Raw genomic sequence first — 13,594 nt, forward strand, 5'->3', positions numbered from 1 at the left:
CAGCCACCCAGCATGGACAGTACTCACTCCCAGTACTCACTCTTCATACATTGATCTTCTGCATACTCTTCATGTGAAAACATGTTAAGTGCTAGAAAAAATTACTTTAGAGCCAAAAGGAGAATGATACAGGTCATCTTTCACAGGGCAACACATGGCAGGAAGGATAGACTACAGTAGTTCCCATATAATCAGGGCTCAGGTGGGGGAAAGTGAAATTATAACATAATTTAAGTCACTCTTGTCAAAAAGTAGGACACAAACATGAAAAAACAAATGACTGAAATTACACAAGGACTACTGGGATATTGCCTGAAAAGAAAAACACAGTGTACAAACATTACTACAGGAATGTATGTTGGGAGCTGGGGTTAACACTGTCATTCTGTTTATATGAGCAGTCTCCTCCATTCATGCAATTTTAGCATTTTCTTCACAACATTTTTTAAGAATATACAGCACCTTAGAAAATTCCATACTTTCACCAAAATTTTATTTACTTTGCTCAACTGAACAGATTTCAATGTGAAGTGCAAAACCAAGACCTGAATGCATGTTACTTACAGTATTTATATACTCATGCAGTACTCTTCCTGAGGCTTAGACATGTGAAAGAGACATCAGTGCAGTTTTACATATTTATTGTAGATGGCAAGAACAGCATTTTCATTATGATTTACCTCTCATCTGTTCCATATGCAAATGTACTGAGTAATTCAATATTGGCTTTTCAGTCTCAAGATTACATGTCAAAGCCGAGCTTTCGTGCTTGTTAGCAATTTTTTAACTGCATAACAGTACTATAGTAACATTTGGCAAATACGTGGACAGTTGTTTAGAAGTAGATTAAGATTGAACAAATGCAAAAGACGGTCTTTCCTGAAAATCAAGATCAGTCAGTGGAAGTAGGTTCATAGCATGGCTCCAAAAAGCAAAAACAGAACTCGCATTTGGAATGCAGACAGGGAGAGCTGATTTTACAACCACAAGTGCTTCAGAATGAAAGCTTCTCTCTTCATTAATCACATTCTTCACTATAGTCCATTATGACGCACAGTACATTCTCATTTAGCAAGGCAGGAAGGCAATCCTCCAAATTCTGCATTTAGTTAGATGAAAAAAAAAATACAGCAAGCCAAATTCTGCCCTTGGAACTTAAATCTGCCAGTTTCTGTCTAGTTTGCTACCGATACTTTACATACACACTAGAACTGGAACAAAATATAAACAAAAGATTACACGTACAGAATTCTAAAGCTACTTTGCCAATATACAATGGTTAACAGAAAAGGAAGAAGGAATGTAACAGAACAGGTATGAAGAGAGATTTTGAAGACCTTTATTTGTGCATGTTTGACAGGTGAAAAAGGGTAATGTCTACAGCTTCTTTGGTGCCCAACAGTCAGCGTACAAAAATGTAAAAGACTATTCACAAATAAAACACAAGCTCAAACTAAAGAAATGTTCAAAGTTAGTGCATATCGTGACAATTCTGCTTATGAACACACAGAAATTACTGCAGAAATAAATAGAATGTCTTGTAAAAAGCAGCAATTTCATCTCTTGTAAACTTTGTTTTTACAATACAGCACTGTTCAAAACAAAATCCAAAAAGGACTGGAGTTTATCACTGTGGCCAAAAGCTTGCACCTCCTCAGCTGTGTTGGTCCAGTTGTCCTTTCCCCACCCCCACCCTCTTGTTTTTGCTTTCAGTCCAAAATGCAGCAGTCTTATTGAAGGTGCTTGGTTAGGTTGCCTGAACACGAAGTGGCAAGTTATAGAATTTCTTTCCTGCTTTCAAACACAAATGGATAGATCTGTTCCACTGCAGTGGCAACAGCCTTTACATTTGGTCCTGAGGGTAAATAAAAACAGAACATGAGAAAGAGTCAACCTACACATGAAAGCAGAATTCCCCTCTAAATAATGGACTATCTATTTGTAAATTTTTTATGCTGCCCATCCACCCAGTTCAGGGTTCTCCAAGGTAGTGAACGTTTGCCTTCACCGGCTTGTAATGGAGGGGGGGGGGGGGGAAACAAATCTCCCTGGGGAGAGAGAATTCAATATTGTGAAATTATTTTAAGCAGTACTAACTAAAGTAGCAAATCCTTCTGGGGTATATCAGCATTCATTCATGTCATTTCCACTAGGACACACCTCACTCTTTCACTTCCTGAGCTGATCTCCAATAGAACCAATTGAAAACCAAGGAGTAGTGGATTAATAATGAGATCTATACAACACAGGACCATACGGTTCTTGAAATGATATTTTCCCCCCAAGGAATGCTTCCCACTCTGCATTTTAAAAGCAGTGGCTGAGATATTCCCAGGTAATCACTGGCAAATATAAATGCACCCCACAATCCAATCCAAGAATTTAAGCTTTTGTTGGCTGTAGCAGATGGAAATCAGTAGAAATCCGAGTACTTGGGTATAAGTTTGTAGGATCCATTTGCCAGTATGTTGGTTCATCCCATTTACAGACCACAAAACAGTATGTTGTATTTTCATTTGCAGTTTTTGGCCTATTAAACTTTAATGTACTATTGTAGTTCCTGTCACAGCCAGATGGCATCATTCATACCAGAATGGTGACCATTTTAAATGACCCCCACATATGCTGATGCCTTCTAGAAAGCATTTAATTATGTAGACTCCCGCACAAAGTTTCTTGTGAACAAGTAAATGAATACCTGTAACTGTGATACTTCCCGTTGAAAAAATCTGTAATGTAGCTCTGAGAGATTTTATTCTGTAGCACACTGCAGGATGAAGCTCAGGTTCATAACTAAAAAGTTTTAAAAAAGCAACTCTCACTAAAACAGTTATGAGAACAGTTGTGGAAAACAAAAAGCAAGAAAGGATTTCAAGTCTACTCTACCTCGCATGAGGCCTGTTGTTTTTTGTGAATTCTGGCAATCTGATTTCAAAGGGCATGCTGCAGACGGCTAAAACATTGACAACTTTAAAATCTGTAAAAATCACCTTTGATAAGGAAAGAACAAGAGGAAGTGTTAGAGTTTCAATCTGAAGATCAACTGCTCACATTTTTGCTTTCTCATCATGTTTAAAGCCACCTACTACAATACTGAATAAAATCCAACTTTTTAAAATCATGATAGGTTTCATAGCAAAAATGTTAGGCACAGCCCAAGCAAAGTTGAGCAAGTATCATTGATTTCAATGGGAGAGAAGGTTATGGCAGTAGCCAATGCATAACGGGACCCAGAAATGCTCAACTTAGAATTTGTCCTGTGATTTTAAAAAAAGACTTTTCAGGAAGAATGTCATAATTTCAGCATCACTGAAATGTACTAACAGTAGTTGATGTAATCAGTGAGGTGTAATTCATTCTAATTGTTGAAATGGCAGTCAAAAATCACCAGGGCTACTGAATATAATGCCTGCTTAAGCCTCTTCTTTCCCTTCATTCTCCTTTGTGGTTTTCTGGAAGGAAATGTGTTTGCTAGAAGCAAATTTACTCAATTCAGATGTAGCAGGTACACGACAACCAATAAGCCAACTAATTTTTTTCCCGCTGGAATACATATTACCTGAAAACCTAGTTTTTGCAGACTACGAGCTAATCGTCTGGCACCAAATTTAGCTTCTTCTTCGCTAGAGTTGAAAAAATAAATGAGCGACTGGTTAGAAAGTTACAGAGCTGTTCAAATTCAAGAAGAAATAGGTAATAAGAAGAACATGAACTGTACCTTGTAGCCCCTGTGCAAATTACTTTCCCTGAGGACCAAATTGTTGCTGTAATTCTGGGCTTCCTAAGCTTCATTAATACTTTCTAAAATAATCCAAAAAAAAAAAAAAAAAGAAAGCTGATTTCAGACTGAAAAGTTCCAAACATAAAAGCAGAGCAAAACATTTAATGATAAGTCTTAATAGTATTGGAGCTCATCACAATAATTTATTGTTATGATTAAGTTAATGCTATGTTATGAAACTTGCTGCACACTCTTTCTAGATAGGCGATCAAAACTTCAGTAAATGCTTACCTGAAAGATTAACAGTCCAAACCAGAGTAAGGGGGCTAAAGGGAGTTGTGGAGGTAGCACAACACTGCGTCAGTGGAAATGCCCTCCCTTGGGCACTTAACCCAGTGGAAGGGTGAATCTGCCAACAGGTGAGCAGCCGTGGTGGCCTCCTAACGTCCTGTCAGTACCCATCCTGCCAACACAGCACAGGTGTTCTGGAGGTTTGGCAGCAGCAGAGCCACCCTTTTGGAGGAACAGATCCATAGAGCCTTAAGTAGGGCTTTTCATCTACTGCTCATTATTTGTTAACTGATATTATGGGCCATATTTGATTATGCACAAAATGAATCCTGTTTAAGTAATCTATGTAACACAAATAATTAACTACGAGGACAAATGATTAATCACCTTAGACCAGAATCATTTTAAATTATGTGAAGGACAGTGGCAATCGTTATAGGTTTTTGAATAATTCCCAAGCCAGTGTAAGTGTAACATCCTGTCAAAACTCCTATATGTTTCTCCCCTTGTTAAAAAACAAAACAAAAACTATTTGGCTCTCTCTGGCCTTTTCTACATGAGTTGTTTATAATGTATCTTTCCACTAAATGCTATACTTTTTTCCTTCTAATTCTACATTATTTTTCTTCCATTTGGTTCCAGAAATGTTTTTCCTTCATTTTTCCTCCGTTGTTTTCCTGAGCATTTTTACCACAATATTTTTTCTATTCTGTGATGTTGTTTAGTTTCTGGGCTTTATGGCCATGTTCTAGCAGCATTTTCTCCTGACGTTTCGCCTGCATTCAGAGGATCCTCTGAAGATGCCAGCCCCAGAAACCACACAACACCTCAGTGATTCTGGCCGTGAAAGTCTTTGACAATACATTTTTTCTATTCCATTTCAGAGGCAGCTTCCCTTGAGCATGCAATCATGTTGAAATGGTCTTTATTTCTCCACCGCACCAAACACATGGCCCTTACTCACGCCCTATATAATTGCCAACCTCCCCTTCGCCCATTTTCTCGTCTTCCATTTTCAAAAGGATTTAATTTTTTTCTCTCTTTGTCATATCACATTAGCAATGTAAATTAGGGCATAGAAATAAGCCAGGTCCACTGTATCAGTGTTGTTGGTTTCATCTTGAATTAGCGATGTACCACTAAGGCAAAGATACACTTTGTCCACAGTAAGAAGCAAATGAAACTGACAAGGGACTGCCACAGTAACAACTGTGTGTGACTGCAGCTCTAATCTGCCCCCAAAATGTGGTTTTTTAAGGGGAGGGGGAGGCTACATGTTTCTGTTCCTTCAGGTAATGATGCCTGCTCCAGTAGATTTTTTTTTGCCTCCATTCTGCACAAACATTTGGCCCTTATTTCCACTGGTGTAGTTGCCCAATCTTCCTTTTAGCCATGTTCTCCTCCCACTCCTCCTTTTTCAAAAGGAATTTTAATTAATTAATTAATTAATTAGATTTACACCCCATCCTCCCTCGTAGGGCTCAGGGCTGCTAACAAAAATTATCTTTGTCATACTGAACTAGTGATGTAACACTGAGTTAGAGATACAAACCATCACGCTCAACTGAATCAGCTTTGTCAATTTCACATAGAACATGTACTCTTAACATTCAGGCAGAGATATAAACTACCACAGTCAAGTGGATCATCTTTGTCAATTTCATATGGAGCTACTGATGTAAAGTTAGGGCAGAGATCAATTTTGATGGTGGGGATTAGAAAAGTACTAGAGGTAATTGCTGAAAAGAGTGCTAGAGGTAATCAATGCATGTAATTGGGAATTGCTGAAGTAATGATTGCATGTTACTGCAGATCATATATGTCTGAAAAATGTGGTTCTTTGTGTATGGTTCTTTGAGTGTTTCTTCAGGTAACAGTGTGTGCTCCAGGAGTTATTTGGGCTTCCATTTTGGGTTCGTAGTTCTCAAAAGTAAAAATTGTGGCTGAGACATTTTTACTTCAAAATGTAAAGACTCAGCAACACTAGAGCATCTGTGCAAAAGAAAAAAAGGGGAGAGGGTTGTTTTTCTGTATCTTGGAGGACATCCCACTACCATCAGAAATAATGGGTTTACAGCAGCAGCATGTGGAATAAATGCAACTGAATAAACGGGGGGGGGGGGGGATCCAAACCAAAGGAGGTATGTGGAATGATCTCACAGAAAACGTTTCCAAAACACATGGTTTGTCCTCTGGAAAAATCTGTGATCAGCTGTGCATATAAAAAAGGCCTTTGGGTTTCACTGACTCCCAGTTTTACCAATATGCTGTGTATGTCAGTACCATGTTCCCCTCAAAGCATTATATATAATGTATTATTGTAATAACTCACAAAGAAAACAAAAGACTGCCTTCACCCACAAGAAAAGGCAAGAGATAAACACTGAAATAAATTTCTATATAGATCAGGACCACAATAAATAGAAACTAAGCTTTCTCTGTCTCTCACAGTATTACAAATTACTTCTATGCTTGTATTTTGTTTCAGATGATGATATTGCTTAATCCAGCAAATTTGCCCAAAGACTCCTAAGTAAACTTAGCAGTGATGGGATAAGGGGCAGGTCCTCTTATGGATTAAAAGTTGGCTAATGACAGGAAGCAAAGTGCAGTAATAAATGGACAGTTCTCATAGTAAGAAGCAGTCAACAATGTGGCAGATTAAGTTCAGTGTTGCTACGTGTAAAGTGATGCACCTTGGAACAAGAACTCCCAAGTTTAAGTGTATGCTAATAAGAGTCTGAACTTGCTATGATTGACAAGTTGTAGTAAACAGCTGAATGAACTTGTCAACCAGTTTGCTGCAGCAGTGAAAAATGCAAACTCTATGTTGGGGAATATTAGAAAAGGGACTGAAAATAAAACAGCCAATATTATAGTACTTCTGTTTAGATTTATGGTGTGGTATCATTTGGAATACTGTATACAGTTCTGGTCCCCATATCTCAAAAGGACATCACAGAGCTGGAAAAAATACACAAAACAGCAATTAAGATTATTAGGGGGTTTGAGCACTTTCTCTATAAGGAAAAGCTGAAGAATCTGGGACTTTTCAGCTTAGAAAAGAGAAGAGGGCACATGATAAAGGTGTATAAAATTATACACAGGGTGGATAGCTGACAAAGATAACTTTTTCTCCCTCTCCCTAAAATACTAGAATTTGAGGAAATCCACTGAAGTTGATGGGCGGCAGATTTGTGGCAGCAAAAGGAATACTTCTTTATACAACAAGTGCTTAAAATGTGGAACTTGCTGTCAACAAATGTAGTGATGACCATAGGCATAGATGGCTTTAAGAATTAGACAGATTAATGGAGGATAGGCTTATTAGTAGCTACTAGTCTGTAATGATTTTAGTGTTCTTGTGACTTTAAACTGAGAGCTGAGTTGGAGAGAGAAGGGGGGGTGAGAGGGTGATGATTGGTTGATTCTAGACTGTGCATGGGGGAAGGCTATGCTGAACTAGCAGAAGGTGACAGGATTTCAGAGTGAAAGCACTGGAAGTGTCAAAACTCTAATCAGAGAGAGTTAAAGCTCTGTGTGAGCATTTTGAATGAAATGACTGAATGAGTAAAAGCTCTATGGGAGCAAGTCAAAGTATGCCCAAGCTTTGTGCAAGCAAATGCTAGTGAGAAATCATGGAATGTCAAAGCTTTGTGAGAGTTAGTCAGAAAGTCAGAGAGTACTCAGAGAGCCTCAATAAACTAAGACAAAATAAAACAGAAAGTCAGAGAAAAGCTGTCAGAAAATGTCAGAGTGAATTTATGTTGATTGAAGTCCTCAAAATATTTGTTGCCTCAGTTTGATTTTATTTTGTAAATATTTTGCTTGAAACCTTGAAGTTATCTATTGGTTATAAATAAAATCTTACTTTGAAGAAACAGCAGAATCCCACCCTATTTTCCTTAGAACCATGTAGGCCATCCACTTTGTCCTATAAGTTTGTATACACTACCAGGAGATAAAGGGTTTTTTTAAAAAATGTATATTCCTAGTGGCAGCTACCATATGGGGAAGAATTAAAGAAACAAATACTAGGTGGCACTTATTATATCATTTTATTTCGAAAGAAAAAAAGAGTGGGCATCACTTTCGATGGCATGTAGAAGGGTCATCACATAGCCATGGTGACTAAAGGGAATCGCCCTGTTCAAAGACAGTAAACACCTGAATACTGGTGAAAGGAGGTAACACCAGCAGAAAGCTTCAGCCTCAATGGCCTGTTGTTGAACTTCCAGAGGAAATAGGTGTCACTGTAAGACAGGATACTGGACCAGATGAACCAATTGATCTGATCCAACAGGGCTCTTCTTATGCTGACAGAAGCCCTGCTTATAATTCATAGCACAATACTGTTATGCATAGAAATGAAGTGACACAGACTATGCCCAATAAGCACAATGGCTTGTTAACTCCCAATGGTGAAATTAATCACTTACCCCAACATCACGCTTGTATATTACATTTGCTCCTTCCAAAGCAATCTTTCGCAAGTTTAAATGACATCTTGTTCGGAAGACACATACTACATTTGTGATTAAAATGTCCAATGCAACATCACTCTCTGCATCCATTGGGGTAATTTAAAACTCAGCTTTCCACCACAACACCATGAAGATCACATCCTAGAAAAGAAAGAAAAAAAATACAGATCAAAGAACTACCTGGAAAACCAGTCTGTGTGCCTCAATCAAAACAATGAATATACCACGTGCACAGAATATATAAAATGTTGATGAAAATATCACACATCTTTAAAATCCAAATACAAACTTTGTTAAAAGTATTTTAATATAAGCACATTTTTGGTCCAAGGTAGTGTGGCATAATAAAACTAATAAGATTGGGTTTCCGTTGTACACACACAGTTATCTTCTGAATTTCATTCCCTCTGAATGTCTTCTTAGGAACAAATTGTGCAAATGACCAACTACATACTGCATGGTATTTTCCATGTTTAATTAAGCATAGATCAACATTTGTCATATTCTGTGTCTCTGAGGAAGCCTGTAGACAAGAACTAACTCCTGAAAAAACTATGCCTGAAGCAAAGAAACTTGATCAATGGCAGTCAGGGTGAAGTACACCGCTGTGGCTTGTTTCTGATCTAAAGAGCTCTCGGAACGTTACCAAGAAACAGAAAAACACCATCTTGAGAAAGTTCTTCGTGAGTCTGTTTCTGATTAATATAAAGCATACAGATTTATGAATGGTAAGCTTCACAAACCCCAGAGAACTGCTATCAGAAAAGCCACAAGGAAAGACAGGACCTAAATATTTTAATAAATAAAGCAGTAAACTGATCATGTATTCCTGTTCCTCTAGGTCACAAACCTATTCCAGTACTTTTGGTACTAGCTAAATTATGTTCGCAGCTGATGGTGTGATGCTCCAAAACAGCAGTACAGACAGGAGAAATAGCAGCACATTGACAAGGATGGCATCATGTTCCTCTGGAAATTAATGTTCCTCAGCATACTTGTGGGTAATACATTTATAACTACCATCTCATCTCTGATTATTCAGAATGTTTTATTAACCAATAGCACCCAGAGGGAAAGCTCCTCCCCATGAGCCACTATGCCCCTATGTCTTTGGGGCCATGGGTTCCCTTCTTCTGCCTCTTCAACTGACCACCTTGAAACCTCTGGCTGTTACCAGGCTTCTGATCACTGGCACTTCTGATATCCCCTTCAGGTATCTCCTTCCTTCTCAGCTTACATCCAATTGCTGGAAATCAGCTCTGAAAAAAGGGCTCCTGGGTCTGCTTGTCTGTATACTGGACAGTATAATTCTGTAGCTGAAGGGAAACTGTTCCACCAGGTGTTCCCAGGGGGTCAGCCTTTGCACTGCAGGTGCAAATTTCCCCAAATGCAGAAAACTCAACTGCATAATCTGTGATATTCCCAGTGGAGTGAGAGTTGGTCCCTGCAGATTTCCCGGGAAGGGACAGACCAAAGAAAGAAGCATGATTATCTAGAATACAATTATTTGTTAACCAGCTCCTATTACTGTATTATGGCAGCTTAGTAATAGCTAGCAAGGATTGCTTAAATTACTTCCATTTACATACCCTATAGGAGAATGCAGTGTCATTTTGAAATATTGACCATTTTCCTTCACCACCATAATCTTCTAAGGTTCAATTTCAAATAACTGTTCCCCAGCAAGAAATAACTTGTCTAAGCACTAGGAATTCTGGCAACATGCAGTAGTATGCATAAATGATAGGTCACTACATCTTTATGGCTGAATCTATACATGAGTGAAAGAATTAGCACTGTTTCTGTTATCAGTTCAAAAATGGAAACTCAGAGAAATGCAAAATATTCCTCTCATTCTTTAAAAGGCTCCCCCAAAAGCTCACAAATTACAGCTTGCAACCCAGTCTGACAACTAGAAACAAAGCAAAAAACTTTTTATACTTATTTTCCTTTGGGAGAACGTGATTAAAAGTATTTTGTGGGAAATGTACAAGAAAAAAATTTCAACTAGGGTGTGCATTCCACAAAGTCAAACTGAAGAAAACACCCCAAAAGGTGGAGATTTAAGGGAGCTGAAAACAGATCCAGAAAAAAGCCAATTTTTCCAGTATTATTCAGGCTGCTTTGGCCCTTTTGACTTTTCTGCTGGCTGGGTCTTGGGGCCATCAGATGGCACAGAGCTGAAGGCTGGGCTCTCTTAGAGCCCAGCCTTCACCTCTGCCCTACCTACCGCCTCTAAGCCCACATGCAATTCGCAAGAAGATGGAATTTTGTGGGGTTGGGTTAATAGACCCAAAATGTTTTGACTTCCCCCCAAAAGCTGGTATAGGGATTCGGCTTTTTTCAGGGTTTTCCAAAATTTCCAGGATTATTAAACTTGAAAAACAGTGGAAAACAACTTGATTCTCAACTTCTTCTGATAAACCAATGACAGATGAACTTCAGCATATCAGAAGAACAATGCTTCCATTGTCCTATGTTAGTGGAAGTTCATTTAAAATGTGGCATCCAATACCTGAGTTTTTAAAATGTTAGAACAATGTTTTCTGATTCACATGACTTGCAATGTGCACACAGTAATAGTTCTTGATAATTATTTCTGAAACTACTCACTATTTTCACTTTGAATATCACTACCAAAAAATTCAAAGCAGGCTGCAATGAGTGAAAGTTATTTAAGGCAACTAGAAAAATAACCTTGTACATTGGGAGGATTTTTGAAAACGTATTTTCTGGCCACCAACATGTCACGGATGAGTAGAAGAGGTGGGCAGGCAATAAAAAACATTTCTGGGTTAGTAATTTTGAGGAATTATCTGCATGGCAGTACAGAAAAACAGGCCCTGTACCATATGGTGTTTTACTGTAGAATTAATATTTAATAAAACTACATAATTAGGGTATGGGGAAGTAATCAACTAGATATGGCATCAGAATCTGAAAGTATGAGGTCAGCCACCAGACTTCCTGCTCACTCTAGCTTGCTCTGTCTTTAACAGTAGTCCCTCTTTGGTTCCTCCCTTGTTCACACTCAAACAACCATTTCCTCTTTCTTCTTTGCATTCCTTTCTTTCTCTTCCTACAAAGAAACTTTTTTGCAGTCAGCACTTTAAATTCTAGCAAAGAGGAGCTAAGGAACACAGGCAGCCCCATCCATGAGTCGGGTGCCCAGACACGGCACCCTGCCTCTTCCAAAGAGATTTCCTGGAGGTGTGGGGAGGCCTTGAATGTGTGTAAGCCTCCCCATAGCCAAGGAGTCCCCATTGAGCTTAACACAATTACACCACTCAAAAGGGTTTTGTGTATAGCCCAGGCAACTGGTGTAATGAGCCCAGTGGCTGGAAGGGAGCTGACTAACGATTGCTCCTCTCTGGCCATGCACCCTTGCTACACTGACGGAGGTGGCATGGGTGTGGAAATGCTGGTGCTGCAGTCAACACCATATCCCAGCGCCTGGGGAAGGCAGCAACATCCGGACGCTGGCAAATTCACCCTTCTATTGGGGTAAATGCCCTGGGGAGGGTAAATCCACCATCCTACTACTCCCACAGTGGATTTCCTTTGGATGGGGCTCAGAATTTTAATCTAATATGAGTATGTCACACACGTTATGGACCTGGAAGACCACAGACATGGCTTTAAGGGTAAAGTACACTGCAAGATGTAATTATAGGTAGATGCAGAGGCAACCACAGTTCCATGGCATGATGAAGTTGACAAAAGTTGGAGAAGTTTTGCCTAAGCCTACACCTGTTCTGCCTTAGAAATGGAATCAGATGATATATACAACAGTGATACTCAGTCCTGGTTCACAAAGAACTGAATTTCATTCCACTGTCGCAACTGATGAATAGGTAAGTAATCATCTGTGTAACCTCTTTCCATAAAAGCTGTCTTAAATGTGAAATTGTAATATATTAAATGAAAAAAGACCAAGACTAGTACAATCATGCAGAATTTTCCCTGATTTTTTTTAGCTCAAACCATGAAGCTCGGTAATATTTCCTATAGCCAAGTGATATACTTTTAAGTTTTCAAATCATGCAGCCTTTTGTGGAGAGAGGAAGGGAAAAGGTGTTTGTAAGCCCCTTTGAGTCTCCTTAAACTAGATAAAGAGGGTGGTAGTTTAAATCCAAACTCTTCTCTTCTTCTTTCATCCAGAGGATCATTTCAGAAGAGATGACAAAATTCAATAACCCCCCAAATGCAAATTTCCTTTAAAAATTACTGCTTGACATCCACTGAAAACACATCGATTAACTGATCTATTACACAATGCAATTAGACAGGAGTAGCTTGTAATTGACAAAAAAAATTTCAATAAGTCAACAGGAACCAAAACGGGATCAGCTTGTCCTGCCCTCCTACCTATTTTCACAACTGCAAATGTGTCTTTTAAAAATGGATGGTAATGAAAGAGCAGACCGTTATTCCCAAACTGCATGCAGTTTAAGTCACTGTGGTTGCCAGGAAACGGACATCTGGGGTTATTGGGAAAGAATGTAGACTACCTGTCCGTCTATCTATCTATCTACCTCCGTCCCTCCCATTCTTTTATCCAGGAACATAGCCTCGCATTTACACTCTTCGCGTGTAAGCAAACCCGTGAAAGAAGGAGAAAGGGGGAGTGGAGGAAAGACAGACGAGCAAGTCTCTTTCTGTGCCTAAACTGAGAAGCACTATTTCGAGAACGGGGTGATCAGGCACAAACCAGCCTTTCGCTCCCACGCCGACGGATTTAGCTCCTTTCCGGAAACAGGATGTTTGGATAAAGAGTATCCACCCGGGGCCCCCTCTCCTCGCCCAAACCCACCCCTCACCCCAGCGAAGAACGGTTGCGAACGCCAAGACCGTTATGACCGCGCGACCCAACGGCTGACTCGGCCGGGGTTCTCTCCTCCTCACCGGGTTCCAGCGGGCTCACGCCCCCACCCCGCGCGACCCTGCCGCTGCAACCCGCCACCGTCGCCGTCGCCGCCGCCGCCGCCTCCGCTTACTGTTCCGGGTCCCCAGGCCGCCCGGATCTCCGCGACACAATAAAACATCACCAATCGCACACCCTTTGCTGCCTCCTAGAGCGTCAACCGGATATTCTCGC

The 13,594-nt window shown here is 39.7% G+C and overlaps 1 protein-coding gene across 4 annotated transcripts; it reads right to left on the minus strand.

Annotated features, from left to right (window-relative positions):
• Positions 1–476: 476 nt before the first annotated feature.
• On the minus strand, positions 477–13,594 carry TBPL1 (TATA-box binding protein like 1). Of its 4 annotated transcripts, none has more exons than XM_048490302.1 (7): positions 13,494–13,594; positions 8,452–8,637; positions 3,719–3,801; positions 3,560–3,623; positions 2,887–2,990; positions 2,699–2,793; positions 477–1,855 (listed from the first exon to the last, which is right to left on the minus strand). In XM_048490302.1, exons 2-7 carry the CDS (start codon positions 8,584–8,586, stop codon positions 1,776–1,778), a joined length of 561 nt encoding a protein of 186 aa, XP_048346259.1. In that variant the 5' UTR covers positions 8,587–8,637; positions 13,494–13,594; the 3' UTR covers positions 477–1,775. The 4 variants fall into 4 exon arrangements, with proteins under 4 accessions (XP_048346259.1, XP_048346250.1, XP_048346277.1 ...); XM_048490293.1 differs by having other exon boundaries at positions 13,402–13,569; XM_048490320.1 differs by lacking the exon at positions 13,494–13,594 and adding an exon at positions 13,317–13,335.

This window comes from Sphaerodactylus townsendi, linkage group LG01 (genome assembly GCF_021028975.2).
Source record: "Sphaerodactylus townsendi isolate TG3544 linkage group LG01, MPM_Stown_v2.3, whole genome shotgun sequence".
Classification (NCBI taxonomy): domain Eukaryota; kingdom Metazoa; phylum Chordata; class Lepidosauria; order Squamata; family Sphaerodactylidae; genus Sphaerodactylus; species Sphaerodactylus townsendi.